This window comes from Lepisosteus platostomus, chromosome 7 (assembly GCF_059453375.1).
Source record: "Lepisosteus platostomus isolate fLepPlt1 chromosome 7, fLepPlt1.hap1, whole genome shotgun sequence".
Lineage (NCBI taxonomy): Eukaryota > Metazoa > Chordata > Actinopteri > Semionotiformes > Lepisosteidae > Lepisosteus > Lepisosteus platostomus.
Window position 1 is genome coordinate 34498069 of NC_142617.1, and position 15397 is coordinate 34513465.

General features: G+C 42.8%; 1 protein-coding gene across 1 annotated transcript in view; it reads right to left on the minus strand.

The window, feature by feature from the left end:
* Positions 1–206: 206 nt before the first annotated feature.
* LOC148658592 (F-actin-capping protein subunit alpha-1) overlaps positions 207–15397 on the minus strand; it is a 34075-nt gene continuing 18884 nt past the window's right edge. Inside the window, exons 2-10 of the mRNA XM_088639978.1 lie at positions 14212–14275; positions 13126–13177; positions 11396–11459; positions 10583–10789; positions 7433–7512; positions 6262–6340; positions 5165–5236; positions 4290–4352; positions 207–2883 (exon numbers count right to left, since the gene is read on the minus strand). Of these exons, the coding sequence (XP_088496104.1) occupies positions 2743–2883; positions 4290–4352; positions 5165–5236; positions 6262–6340; positions 7433–7512; positions 10583–10789; positions 11396–11459; positions 13126–13177; positions 14212–14275 (822 nt within the window). The 3' untranslated portion in view covers positions 207–2742. The remainder of the gene's footprint in view (positions 2884–4289; positions 4353–5164; positions 5237–6261; positions 6341–7432; positions 7513–10582; positions 10790–11395; positions 11460–13125; positions 13178–14211; positions 14276–15397) is intronic.

Consider the following 15397-nt stretch of genomic DNA (forward strand, 5'->3'; position numbering starts at 1 on the left):
TCTGTGCTGCTACATTCCTGTGAAAGACCACCACCCTCCAGATCGTGGCCTCCCTCACTCTGAAATGCAGACAGATCAAATGCTACAGCCATTGTACCTGGAGGTAAAAAAAAAAATACTAACGTAGTTTGATCACCTACGGCAATCTTCAATTCACAACAAGAAGAGACAGCAAGAGCAAGCAGAAGACAAGAGGGAGACACTGGTAGAATAACTCGCAAGTGTATTGTCCAATCGACATGGTTTTACACAGAGGACCACAAGATATAAATGGATGACAGTAATGAGATATAATACAGATGGTTTCATTCCAAAAGAGATGCATTTACAGGAAGAGACACTTCTGTCAGCTGTGCTCTATTGCTTCAAGAACTGTTACTAGTAGTGCTGTTATTTTAACGGAGCCACTCTATTCTTTTGTTTTTTGCATAAATCTACGAATCCAAGGCTCCCCAAGCATTTAATTTTTATGAAAGGTATGGTCTCACTGAAGCGCGTAAGATAGTAAAGACAATGCTAATAGTGCAGATGCTACAGGAAGTGAAAGCTACAACATGACCAAAAACAAGCTCTGCAATTCCCCAGAAAAGCCAGATACAGCCAGAAAATGTGGATATAACCAGCTAGCGGCCTGTTTTACACATTCAGTTTCATCTTCCTACAGTAACAGCATGATAGTGAGATTAAGAGCTAAAAGATGAATACATTATTTATTAAAGATAGGCATTCCCTTTTGAAGTGCTCATACACAAGCCAAAATCTTTAGGACACAACTGAGACACCCCACACTGGACATTTCAGACTTCCTTAAACGTTTAAACATTCTCACCAGCAAAAAGAGAACTATTTTAGAGGCAGTGATGGGACTTCAAAAGAGTAAATTGGTTGGCCATTACTTTCTGAGTCAAGGAATAGGAAAACCCCAAAATCTCCTACTGATTTTGTGAAGTGGTAAAAACAGGGCCAAGGAAAGCTAGCTCAGGCAATTTTGGGGGGCACCCTCCCACCCAAGCAAATACATTTTTTTACAGTGCTCTTTCAGACTGCAAATGTTCCCCGATATTATACACATCGCTGGTCAGAGCATGTGCCATGACTTTAAGCCACTGTGATGAGAATTGCACTAAAGTGGCTCAACAATTCCAGAGCTCACAAGAATTGAGTCAACCAGGGTGCCCCTGCTTGTGACTTGCTTGGCACCCGAAAGCAAGCAGTGTTATTGATGAGAGCTGCATCAGTCCTGCAGCCACACTGCTGCTGTTGTGAGAATAAGAGGGTGAACGTGCAGCATTCATCACTCCTGGGCAAGAGGATTCAACACCCACAGCTCAAAACCTGGAGGTTACAATCTTGGAGTTTCCCTTTGAATTCCAAAGGTGCAGAAAGCAGGTTGCCAACTAACATTGTTAACATCCACATGCTGTCCTAGAAGCTGCCCAGTTGAGATGTTTTCAATTCACCTTCTGCCTCCAAGAACCCAGGAAAAAACAAAAGCTATTTAAAAAAAAAAAAATTCCTCTGGATTAAGGAAACCCCACAATTTGGTGCAAATCCTTTATTCCATTTGAATTTATACATGTTTGTTCTTACAGTTGTAAAAATATTTAGCACTAAAAGCTAAAGAAAGGAAAAAAAAGGACATCTATGGAGATAGGATAACTTCCACTTGTTCATCTCCACTCTCACACTTTACACCAGAAGGGGGCGGCAGCTTTTCGCAAATTAAGACAGAAAGAGGTCGAACCACAAATTCTGTGCAAGGAGTTTTAACACTGCAAAGCAACCAGCCCCGCGGCTAGGTTTAGGTATGGCGTGTGGATGCATAGACAAAAACACTGCTTCCCCCCCCCCCCCCCCAACTTTTTGGCTGCCTTTAAATCCGTCAATTCTGCCCGTGCAGACCAGAGGGGAGAAACAAAACCACAGCACAGTTTTCCCAATAGGCAACAGTGCCTTAAGACTTCTTACTTCAGAAATCAAATTACCCCCAACACTACATTGCATAACCAAATCGTTGTCTTGTGTACACAGAGGAAGGAACACACTTGAACTTGGGATCTTTACCATGGGAAAGAGATTTTGCAGAAGATCAAACTGGGTTACTGTAAAGTATTTTCCTGACATTGGAGACATAGCAGTTATGCACCATTATTTCAGTCACTGCGAAACTTGTTTGCGGAAGCTCTGGTGCAGTGGGGATGTTGTTTAAAGGTGTATCAAAACCGTTTGAGATTGGATCTGCTCAACTCGGGCAAATGAAGAAGGATGTAAGCAAGCTAAAACTATCTGACTGCTGCAGACAGCTCTGACTGCTAAGCATGTCAGTTGGCATGGCATGGGGCACTAGTTACTACCTCCATCAGAGACTTCATAGAGGGGGGGGAGCGTGGGGGTGGGAGAGAGAGAGAAAAGCCTCTGTTGTCTCAAAGTGTACGGAATAATTAGAATAACTCGTTCAAATGCAAGATAAGCTTCAATTCTACTGATAAGTCAGTGCTTATCCAATTAGATCTCGATTTTCCAATAGCCTGAGCAACAAAAGTACCCCTGCCCATTTTAAACCTTGGGTTTTTAAAAAAAACAATCAATCCTCCACCCCCACCCCCCCCAAGGAAAACAAACATCAGACCACACTTTCCGTGAGACCACACCTTGCTTTGCCTCTTTTTTTTTCCAAAGTTTTAGTTTGTCTTTTTTTTTTTGCACACGTTGGTAACATTAGCGAACTCATGCACATCTGCTCTAAGCGTTCTGCATCTCTTTGCCGATCTTGTAGCTCAAGATCTTGTTCCAGTCGATCTTGGTGCGGGTGACAGGCAGCTGCCGGCGTAAGGCTTTGAACGTGGTGTCGGACATGGTCTGGTAGTTCTCGCTGATGGCCGTCTGCCCGGGACACGCAGGAAAGAAGAAAAAATGGGAAAGGAGGGAGGCAGGGTTATATAAGGTGGCAGGATTCTCATTTTACTCTACACACTCATTCTGCAGTAGTTTGGTCAATCTTTTGGAATGGCCTGGTCTCAAAATCATTTCTTACCTGCAAAAAAATAGGTAATTTTGTCGCAAACAAGGAACAATGTCAATACCAACCAGCCATGAGGCAGGGCTAGACTTTCCCCCCCTTCCTCTCCACCTATCAAACTGGTACCCGAGATAAATCGCACTGCAGGTTTCTCATTGCCAGCTATTGGCAATCCTGACACATTCAGAACGTGCGCCTTAGCATGCCCTGGAAATACCCATTTTTTCCTACATATCTCCCTGTAATTAACAACTACGACTTTCATAATGGGCATCTGTACCCCCTGCTGTATGAGACAGTAGTGCTTGTCTGCTCCTCTGTGTGCCACTTACACATGCAAAAGGACTAAAAACCAGGAGCGCAGCCCATATCCTACAGCCCTGACGTCGCTGGTTTAACTACAGACATCTGCCCTCCGCCTGTGAGCTTTACACCACAAATCAGACTCTATGGATTTTTCTTTTAGTTATCATGCTACCATCCCTACGCTACTACCACAGGGATACACATGGAGAGGCGTTACAAATTCAACAAATACAAGTGGTTCCCATATTTAATTGGAGCCAAAGCCAGTTTTGTTAAGTTTTCAGTATGCCCTTTAACACTGGCCCCTGTGGGCTGATAGGTGGCCCCACTCTTCCAAACAAATAAAAACACAATTCTTAAATGTAAGTTACCCCTCAGATTTGGGATTCTCTTCGGGGTCCAATCCTCAGTTGGAATGAAAACTACAAGAGACCTTGATTACCAAGTTTCCTCTTTCCTAGATGTGCCATGTCAACGACCACATTTTAAGCGGTAAGGGTTACTAATTACTAAGAATAATTATCATATTTATCACATTTTGTTTTTTTGCACTTGAGAATAATAAATGAAAGAACCACATGAAAAAACTTTGCAAGTTTTCAGTGCTTTAGAAAAGTCGTGCATCTGTGTCCTCCAGCCCGCACAAACACTTAGCATTTGGTGCAAAACGCGCTGGTTGAAGAGCCTGGCAGCTTTGTGCAATACATCTCTCACTGCACAACAGGAACAGGAAACCAAGTTTTGCGTTGCCCCGGGGAAAAATGTAAGTTAAATGGTGCCACAGACTGAGACTTTCCCGCCTAAACACATACATGCAGAGAGGTGGGAAAACAAACACGAACTAATCAAAGGCTGAGGAGATCACCACTAGCTCAAAATGAAGCCTTGAAACAGAAAGCAAAAATTGAAATGATGATAAAAAAGCAAAAGTAAGCTGAACCGTGCTTGGTGCGAGAGAACTTACCTGGTACTCGTTTTCTGCACTTTCAATTATTTTCACAAACTCCTTGGCAGTCTGGGTTTCATTCTGCAAGAGTGCGAAAAGAAAAGGTTTATTGCAGAGAAGATGAAACACACCCATAGACTTCTGATGGGGCTGGAAAGCACTCTCATAGATAGATTTTATAAATACAGACAACTCATTATCTTCCTGTGCGATTTTACTAGGCCATGCAAGAACACTACAGCTACCAACCACCCATCTAAACTGATGCCAGAGAAAACACCTGTAAATACGTCCATAAAGTTCAGGTTTATTGCAAACTCTTATTTGATTTTTTTAAATTGATACCTCTGCTCTTTTCACTATTCCACAAGTACTGTAGACCAAAATAGAAATAACAGCACAACACTGTTAAAACATCCCATTTAAGAACATAAGAACAGTTACAAACACTATCATAATATCGGGTCCATCTAGCCCATATGGCAGTTTAGCGACCCGATCTCATCTAGCTCCAACAATAAGGCTGGGCAGCTTGTTCCACACTCCCACCACCCTTTGTATAAACCAGCACCTCCCGTTATCGGTTTTTAAAAGCAGTTCCACTTAGCCGGACATGCTTTTGTGACCTAGTTTTATAAAAATTTGGTCATGCCTGAACTGGCTTTCGAGCTCCTCGACAGCCAGCGGCACTCCTGGAGGTGTTTTAGACTCGAGAGGCCGAGGCGGGCTGCGATGTGGGCCCGTGGCTGGGTGGCCTCCTGCCGCAGCGCTGTGCTCGAATCTTATCTGAACGAGCTTCCTTTTAAGGGCAGGAGCTCAGGATGCGAGGAAGTGAGTCAGCAAACCGCACCAGCGTGCCGGCAGTGCTTCAGAGAGCCGGAGGACCAACTTACAGTCACTGTTATGGACTCCTGCACATCCTTATGACTAACAAGCTGGACGTTGCCATCCTCATAGTAATGCACCTGTATGGGGAACACGCAAAGAGGCACAATCAATTGCAGAGGAGACATGCAAAATATATATATACTGTAACTCATACACGAGATACAGGAATCGTAAAACCTTTTATGACAGGACGTTGCTTTGTTTTTTTACACTGCTGTGGCCACCAAAGCACTGACAAGTTTCAAACAGGTTAGGAAATGAAGGGAGGTATCCCAGCTCTTCAATGCCAAAAGGCTAACCCCGAGTTTTACTTCAGAGTCAAAAAATGAAAGAGGATGAGTCACTATGAAAGAAATTTAAATTGGCACATTGTGCGATGGAAAAAAAAGAAGGTCCTTCATTAGACCAAGTGTAGTGCGTGTCAACAACAAACTGCCCTGAACATGAAAAAGCAACTGAAGTAGATTTAAGGTGCAAGAGATTTAATGCCAAATGCCACCCTTTCAGTGTAAGATGATTAAAAGATGGAATAGGGGTGGCACTAACATTGCTGCCTTGCAGCACTGGGGCCCTGGGTTCAATTCTGGACCTGGGGTGCTATCTGCATGGAGCTTGTATGATCCTCCTGTTTTAGTGTGGGTTTCCTCCAGGTGCTCCAGTCTCCTCCCACAGTCCAAAGACACATTGGTGGGTAGGCTGGCTTCTGGGAAAACTGGCCCCAGCATGAGTGTGTGTGCGTCTATGTCTGTGTGCCCTTCAATGCACTGGCACCCCGTCCAGAGTGAAACCTGCCTTGTGCCTGTTGCTTGCTGAGATCCTTGATTCCCTTGAAACCCTTCATCGGATAAAGTAGTTATGGATGAATGGAATATCTTAATATTTTGTAATCTGCACAACGTTTTCGTTCAATACAAATCCGCATCTATCTTAAAAGGGCTGGGAACATGAAACTAAAGGCAGGGGAATGAATGGATCTCATGCTCTTCTCTCTCCTTGTCACTTCAGGGCTCCCTGTACCAAACTGAAATAAAACCCCTTCCTTGCATGGCAAAAAGCAAATCAAACAGTTATTCAGAGATCCATCCCAGTATGCAGAACACACCTGGATCTTCAGGACTCCCACCACCTGAGAAGTGGACTGGGTGATAGTGAACTTCCATTCAGATCTGCAACGGCCATTCCTAGAAAGAACAGAAAAAAAAAGAACGAAGACTCGTCACCATGCTCTGAGCTGAGGGAAACAGGGCTCTCTCAGGCTCAGCCATTTCAGGTGTCACAAGCTGGGTGAATCTCTTTTAAAAAAGGTTTAATGTGATAAGCAGCAATTAATGTAATTAACTGCAAGAAAGTGCAAACCAATCATTTCAATCTTTTTTCATTAAAGCCTAAAGTATTTTTTTTGCCAGATATAAGGCCATTCAGCAATCATATTACATCACCCTTTTCAACACACTGACTGTCTAGCTTCACAGCAAATCAAAAGTTGTCAACTTAGCAATTTCTCTTGTTGGAGAAAACAGTTTCCCTTATCCCATCACTTTATTTCCTTTTATATTCTTACATGACCAGATCAATTAACTAGCAACCAAACAGGCTACATAGGCTCAATAGCCCCTTGTTTGTAACCTTTCTTATGTTCCTTTAACCTAGGAACCACACATACATTGAAAGTGATGTCACTTTTGCAATCCACTCAGTGGCCTGCATTAGCATTTATTTCAATTGGTTGTTTCTGTCACATTTTAAAAGCCCTGAATGTCTTTAATGACATCACGGGTTCGGTTTAATGAACTCCGTTTCAAGATAAAGCTAATCACAGCCTTCGAACCTGAAACGTCCATCTCATACCGCTCACCGTCTTGATGGTCAGATTTAACCTTGGCTACAGGACTGATCAGGTACTGCTAAAGTAACAGATCGCCTCATTCAACACTTCTCACCTCTCTCCCTAATCAATGCAAAGCCCAACTTTTTTTGTTTATTCTAACTAGCTTTAGAGTAGGGGTCCAGGAGAGCTTCTATTCATTAGGTTTCACAGGTTACACCCAACTGGATATTTGTAAACATCAGAAACACGTATGTTTGTGATCAATCAAGCAATTTTTTTAAATTAAGGAAGGCTGACGTGTACTCACAGTTGTGTCCCAAATAATCGCTGAATACTATCATAACAGCATTTGGCATTTGTACAAACTATCTGGTGCTATTTTCTGTATAGAAACAGCACCAGATACACCCCTTCTGTTCAAGACAGGAAATTAACAGGTTCTTACCAGAAGTTTTTGGGTTGAAACTGGTGGCCTTCAATGCAGGCAATGATGGTCTGTTGCCCATCAATTGTTTTGCCATAAACCTGGAGGAAGAGAAAAGGCATAATTATGCCCATGAAATAAACAGAAACTGTGTGCAAAACAGTATTGCTTATGTGGAATGGTATGATCATGCATAAATGTGAATTCCCTGAAGGAGATAAATAAGCACTTAACTGCATCTTGTCTGCCACCAACATATCTGTTGATTTTTTTCTTCTTAAATCTGTCACATTCAAAACTTCCTGTTAGGACATCCTGTTAATTCAGAAACACCCTCTAACAACTCAGAAGTCCTACATCGGAGCAGGATGGGCTGAATGCTTATGGGTGTCTCTCCACTGATCCCACTCAAGGATCATATTTTTCTAACTTGGTCCCACAGTGTGTCCTCATACCTGGCCTATTACAGCTCCAGTTTTCTGCCTCTGTTTTTATAACCTGTGCTATGCCACTACACAAAGGAGCAGGTCACCAGCATCATTTATGAAAATGTTATGTTGTCTGTTCACCGTTCAAGTTCAAGGTCTCTTTTTCTGCAGCTGCCCATAAGTAACTTTGTGTATTTGATGTATGAGCTTGTTAGAATGTTGAACATTGCCTTATAACGTTTTTTCTTCAGGATTTTATAACATTATAAGCAATGAAATTCTTAAATAAAGGGATCAGCTCAATAAACTGATAAAGCCACATGAATCTGAATGACTAAACTGAAATTCTCTTAAGCCTGTCCTCACCAGCTGCTTATCTTATCAAATAACAGAACTCTAGCAAAAGCAAACCTGCTCTCTTCTAAGTCTATGGAAATGAGCATTCTACCCTGACAGGTAAACAAGCCAGATTACCTGTTAGGTAAATGATTAGGAAACCACAGTGCCAATTCGATTAGAATTAAGTGTGACTTTCAAAGGGCACTGTTTTGACATGTATGCTGCAGCTATATCAGGCTTCCTTTTTATTAGCTGTTGAGAGCAATTCTTTCAAGGATATTGAAACTATTTATACACCCTACAACTTACAACTGGCAGCCCACTGAAGCTCAGCAGGTGTGAGCCTGGCCAGGATGGGAGACCTCCTGGGAAAAACTAAAGTTGCTGCTGGAAAAGGTATTATAGGGGCTAGTAGGGGACACTCACCCAGCAGTCTGTGTGGCTCCTAATGCCCCAGAATAGTGACGGGGACACCATACTGTAAAAAGGTGCCGTCTTTCCGATGAGACATAAAACCAAGGTCCTGACTCACTGTGGTTATTAAAAATCCCTGGATGTTTCTCGAAAAGAGTAGGGGTGTTACCCCGGCCTCCTGGCCAAATTTCTCTTGAGCCTTTATCAATCATGGCCTCCTAATAATCCACATTTCTGAATTGGCTTAATCACTCTGTTCTTCTCCCCACTGATAGCTGGTGAGTGTACTGGCGCACTATTGCTGCACATTGGTGGTGGTGGAGGGGAGTCCCCATTGCTTTGAGCGGAGTGTCCAGAATAGCACAATATAAGTGTAAGTGTATAATTGCATTATTTCACATAATGCCAGGAAAAGTAAATGAAGTGATCTTATCTGATTACTGGCTGTAGTGCTCCACCTTGTCTGTAATACAGATTTTATTCCTGCTCTTAACCCAATGTTACAAATAAAAAGAAAACAGTGGAAAAACAGACCATTAAGTATAGCCTGAAGCGAGTCATATTTGTAATGCAACTGGAACTCGAACAATCTCAACACCATCTGAGAACACCCACCCGTCTTCAGTCCCCTGAGCTCCCATATGATGTCGGATTAGACAAACCGCGAGAGCATGGTTAGTGAGCAAGAAGGCAAGAATCCCCTTCCTTCGCATTTTAGCTACTATTATTTTCATAAATATAAAATCCCAATGAAGCTTCTCGCTCCATTCCAAGAAGAGCTTGCTATCTCCCATTTGCGATCATCTATTTCTCCTGTGGTTCCTTCTCTTTGTCTCAGTTTGGAATAGCGGACAGTGGCAAGCACATGCGAGATGACAGCTTCCTCCTACATGGGCATTGTCAGGCCCTGCATTGCACCTCCTCATTCTGCAACCCCCGCGCTATAGCAAGAACAGCATTCTGCACCAACGTGGGACCAGCACAGCTCTAACTCTCACAGCTCTAACAGGAGATCAGAGGGTCCAGGCAAGCTGCAGGGGTTACACAAAAGTCAAACTATCCCAGTTCTGGAGGTGCTGCTTGAGAAACCCTGGACAGTCTGCACCCACACCAACCTGTTAACTACCTCACACTGGATACTGCATCTGAGATATCTTAGCAGCACCCATTCTGAATAAAAGAATGAGAGATGGATTTTTTAGTTCTTGGCATTCTATTGCCTTTACTCTTTTGCCAGAAGAGGCAATGTCTAGACCACAGGAATCTCAGAGCTCAATATTCCCAGGCTCTAGGGGGCATCACAGACCAGTGTCTACTAAACGGGCGTTACTACTGCCTTCACAGAGCAGAAGAAACTGGGACGCTCATTCCAATTAAAGTCAGCAGTCTTTCCAGAGGAAAAAAAGGGGAAGTCAAGGGAGCAAATGCTGTGCTGATGCATCTTTTCTAAAAAAGAAGGAAGGGTGCAAAACTTGAAGCTCATTTCTCGGAAACAGGAGGCCTAAAGATAATTAAAACGGCTGTATAAACTGAAACTATCCCCAAGGTAGACCTGTGAATTTATGTCCTTTACATGCAAATAAACTGATTGTCAAAAAATCTCTTTGTACTAGAGTGTTCTGCGATTTTTATTGTTTAACTGGGTAACTGCTTTCCTTCTTTTCAGGCCCTTAACAGTTTGAAACTTCTATATCTGGAATGAATTGCATGTTTCAGGCTCAAGGAAAAAAAAAGGCAACAGAGGTCACACAAACTTCAATCCATCGCAAATCTGGAGGAGCTGCTTGAGGAACCTTGGTCAGTCTGCACCTGTTAACCATCTCACAATGGGTGCTACTTCTTAAAAACCTATTACAATAGGTGCTTCCTCCAGGATAAGTCTTCACAATCCCTTGTTTTCAAGAGAAAGAGTGACACCAAGATGTGAAATATCCAACTCCCATTCTTTAATTCCCCAAAAATCTCTTCCGGGAGTGGAGCGGGTACGCACCGTGCAGAAGCCGCTGGGATAGTGCTCCTTGACGTAGGCCCTCAAGGCGGTGTCGCAGGCGTCCCGCCACGACCTCAGCGAAGCCTCCCCCTCGTAGGGCTGCGGGTCGCTGGCTTCTTTCCTCAAGTGGTCGAACTTGAAGGACAGCTTGTTCCGGGGGTCGAAGAAGCGGCCGTGGCCCAGGTCTCCGTGCTCTGTGATCAGGACCTAGAGGAGATGACGGCGCGCTTGAAGGAAGTCTCCCTTTGGTCGTCTCCTGTCCTGCCGGGCGCTTTGACCTACATCGATCTTACATGATCTCTGACTATTCCTCCAGATATACAGATACTTGCCGTTACAAAAGTACACTGAGAGTCATAATCATAAAACACAGCGTAATTCAGAACAATCAATTACATCTTTATGCATACTAAAAATATTTGCATTATTCTGTACTACATTGTTTGTACAACACTAATCACAAAATGTAGTTTTCTTAAGTTTTTAGCCCAGCCATACCATTGCTATTATATTAGAACTCTGGGAGGGCACCAATCTGATCTGTGTGAGCAGCTTATATCGGTCATTTCATCATTCAACCATCTCACTTGCGATTTACAGCCTCATGGAGTCAGGTCTCACCCATTCATGACCTTTGAAAACTTATGATCAAGCAAAGTGACACAATGGCATCGACCTTAGGCATTTTAAAAAAAGCTCTAGAACGCCGAGAAGAAATCATGAGAAATAAATCCAGAGGTTACAAAGCAGTGTCGCAGCCAGGGTGCTGTGACAAACCTCTGTTACCTCAACCAAAATATCATTCACCCTCACCTGATCGTCATACCCTTCAATTTTGGCAAGGGTGAACTGATCCATGTTGTACTGGGCAAACGCGCTGTGGCAGAACAAAAAAAATAAAAAAAAGTTAGACATGATAGGAATTAATGGAACCAAATGAGTCTCGAGCTGAAAAAAAGATTCATTTCCAATTCCATTAAATACGTTGATGTGGAAAATTCAACCTCATGGCTGCAGCAGATTTTTACAGCCTATTGCCAGTTTTGCTCCTGGATATGGGTATTGTATGACAAATCGATATCCTGCTGTGAAAAAGTCCTGGACTTGAAATGTGACCAGAATCATCAACAACCTGATCCCAACAATTCAGGTAACTATACATGAACAGCCTTGGTGTTGTTGTCGTAACAGCATCACATTTACCAACCAAATAACACTGACTTATTGTCAAGGGTTCCATATCCTTAACGTAATTTGGTCCTCTCTATACATCCATAAGTCCTTAAAAACATCGATCAGAGCTAACGTAGCTTAAAACAAATAGCCAGCATTTCAACAGGAGGGTTCCACAGAATTGTTTCTGCATAGAAAAGGAAAAACACTGAGCACTGAGTAAAGTGTAGACGTTTTCAGAGCAGTACATTTATAACCCCAGTTTAGGCACAGATATACTGATATATATATATAGATATATTTAGGACAACATTGGATCATTCAGAGATCCTCGCTGAACTTCTGGAGTGAGTTTGCTGCACTGAAAGTAAAGGGGCCGAATAATTTTGCACGCCCCACTTTTCATTTTTTTATTACTTAAAAAAGTTTCAAAAATCCAATAGATTTCGTTCCACTTCACAATTGTGTCCCACTTGTTGGTGATTCTTCACATAAAATAAAAAATTTATATCTTTATGTTTGAAGCCTGAAATGTGGCAAAAGGTTGAAAAGTTCAAGGGGGCCGAATACTTTCGCAAGGCATTGTAGAAAAGAACCCTTCATATAGCTTGGATATTACTACTATCTACTGTGCACAAAACCAACAGTGAATTCCCTGCTGAACGTTCTCAGACAGAAAGTACCTTCCAATCTTACTGGTAAGAGAAATGGGCTCCAGTTTTCAGGCTCCTCTAGAATTCTCTTTGAGAGCTGACCCACGCTGAGAAAGGCCAAGAAGAGTCTGATTCTCAGTAGAGCCCATTCTCAGTGTCACAGTGAAACCCAGAGTTCAATATTTCCAGGCTCTAGAGGACATCACAGACCAGTGTCTACTTAACCAGTGACAGGCGTTACTGCTGCCTTCACAGAGCTGAAGAAACTGGGACACTCATTCCAATGAAAGCCAGCAGTCTTTCCAGAGGAAACAAAGGGTGAAGCCAAGGGAGAAGATGCTGTGCTAATGCATCTTTTCTAAAAAAGAAGGAAGGGTGCAAAACCTGAAGCTCATTTCTTGGAAATAGGAGGCCTAAAGGTATTTAAAACGGCTGTATAAACTGAAACTATCCCCAAGGTAGACCTGTGATTGTGTGTCCTTTACAAGCAAAGAAACGGATTTGGTCCAAAAATGGCTTTGCACTACAGTGTTCTGTGATTTGGTGCGATTAACTGGGTAACTGCTTTACTTCTTTACAGTCTGAAACTACTAAATCTGGAATGAACTGCATGTTTTAAGCTCGAGGCAAAAAAAATGCCCTGCGGCGCCGGAGACGTTTCCCCCTCAAAACCCACTGAAACCCCCCTGAAATCTGGAAGAGAGGACAAGTACTCACTGTGCCGCCCCCTCCCTGAGAAGATTGTCATTGTTGAGCAGTAGCCGCACATCTGCAAAAGGAAGGAGACAGAGTTGGGTTCCGGCTCAGCACAGTGGGTTTACGAACTTTTAGATACACCAGACAAGCCAATGACATACAGTACTTAATCTGCAGGTTCACCTCAATAACTTATCAAGCAACTGACATCCAGCCCAGATGAACGGATGTTCTAGCAAAAAGAAGACAATGCCCATTGGGTGAACATACACCTTAAGGTCACAAGTGTATTGAACAGGCCAGTCCCTGCTATTCACATCTCCTAGGTCTAGCTAGGAACCAATATTCAGGCCAAGCCTAGTTTTTAAAATGTGTTGACTGACATAAGTTAGGTTCATTCTATTACAATGCTTGGATGCTATATGAATGTCATTTTTCTGTTGGCACATTTTAATTTTCATTACAAACACTATGAAAAGTGTCTGTAGCTTAAACTGTAACTTGAGTAAAAACACAAATATATCCAAACCAACTGTCATCTGTTTGACAGGGCAAACAAATCAGAGCCTGATTCGCATTGTAAAGAGGTTCTGTATGAACTGGCTTTAACTGATAATTCAACGATTTGATTTCATGTACAATTATGAACAGAATGTAAGATATCTTTCAGCCCTAGTGATGAATGTGAGACCTTAGACAATATATACTGCTTTTACCATTATTATTTAAAGATCACAACAGAACAGCTTGTCACAGAAGTGCTAACAGACCAGACCAAACATTATGCAATACCCACATTATTAAACTGTGAAAAAAAATTGAAAACTAAAACATTTCGTTTTGAAAGACTGATGAGCAGACCTTTCTTACGAAAGAGGCGTTTTTTAGGAGTTGGTATTACTGGACAAAAAGACTCTTCAGATATGGATCAATATTTCCTTACTTTCTCGTAAATGACTTTCATTTTTTAAAAAGAAAAGGCTGATACAATCACTGGAAGCTGCCGTAATCACTCCTGCTACTGATTAACCTTTAAAGGCAGCCGGACATTTGTCCACCAAACTGACATTAACTCACAGAAGCAAAACACAAAACAGCTCCTCTCACCATTGAAGACTTCGTTAAATTCTCCTGGAGGAGCATGGGTGACAAAATTGGCTGCTATGCGGACCTGTGGAACAGATAGCAAGATAAAAAAAACTTGAATCTCATGTGAAAAAGAGAAGTAGCAGATAGCATCTAAAGCCTGATCTAAACCTACAGCACATGTATTCCTTTGCCTTTTTTTAACCTCTTGTCTTTGCTATTGCCATGACAGCATAGGGTTCTTTTTTTAAAAACTGTGACCTTCTTTTCAGCTTTTCCAAATGCTTTTTTTAACAGTTTTGTGTAAATGCCAGAACGGGTATCAGCGTGTTTCTACAGTTTTATAGGTCACTTGCGATGGCGGTCTACATTTCACGCCCATGATTGTTTCTAAACTTTTGACGTTACACCAGCAAGTCCCTCGTCCTCTGGGTTGGTCAGCTTACGCCCGGCTGGCCTGACGTCACACCCAGCCGCGAGAGAGAGAGAGAGAGCGAGACCTGCCTCTCAACTTTCACACAGGGGAAGTAACTGTGGCTGGCACTTCTCCAGCAGCTGGGAGCGACAGCAAACCGCAGAAAAGACAATACTCGGTGCAAGAAATGCGCAAATGAGTTTGAATTTCTTTCGCCGGGACTGGAAAAGTCAAATTGACTCAATTGGTTTCTGCTTCTCAATTTCTCTTTTGTTAAAACAGAGTCTCGCCACCCCTGAAGACAGGAGTTAGAGAACAGGTAGAGGCCTGACTGCTAACCCTTGCAAAAGCACAGTGTAGTAACCACACACTCGATTATGAAATACTACAGCACAGTAGGAGTCTTTCAGGTTACCAGAGTTCAATACTGGGCACCAGAGTCAATAGAAGGGAGAGAAAATACCTTCTCTGCAGGTTCTCAAACTCTGCCATTCCTTAGATGGCAGGAACTCTATCCTGGGCTTTTCTTAGTAAGCCATACTGCACATGTAAGCATGTAGGCTATCTGTTGCTGGCAGTGAGATACACTGGGGTAGTGCGGGGGGTGGGGGGGGGGTGGGAGTTTGACAGGTTAGTTTCAGGCTTGCGCAGGTCTGGGCTCTTACGTTAGAGAAGGGGAGCTTTTGACAGCAGACCAAGAAGAGGAGCGCCCCACAACCCGTTAACTCCCCCGCCACCTTGAGACGACTACTGCGCACGCTTGTACTTCAAGCACGTTGCAGCTTTTTAAGA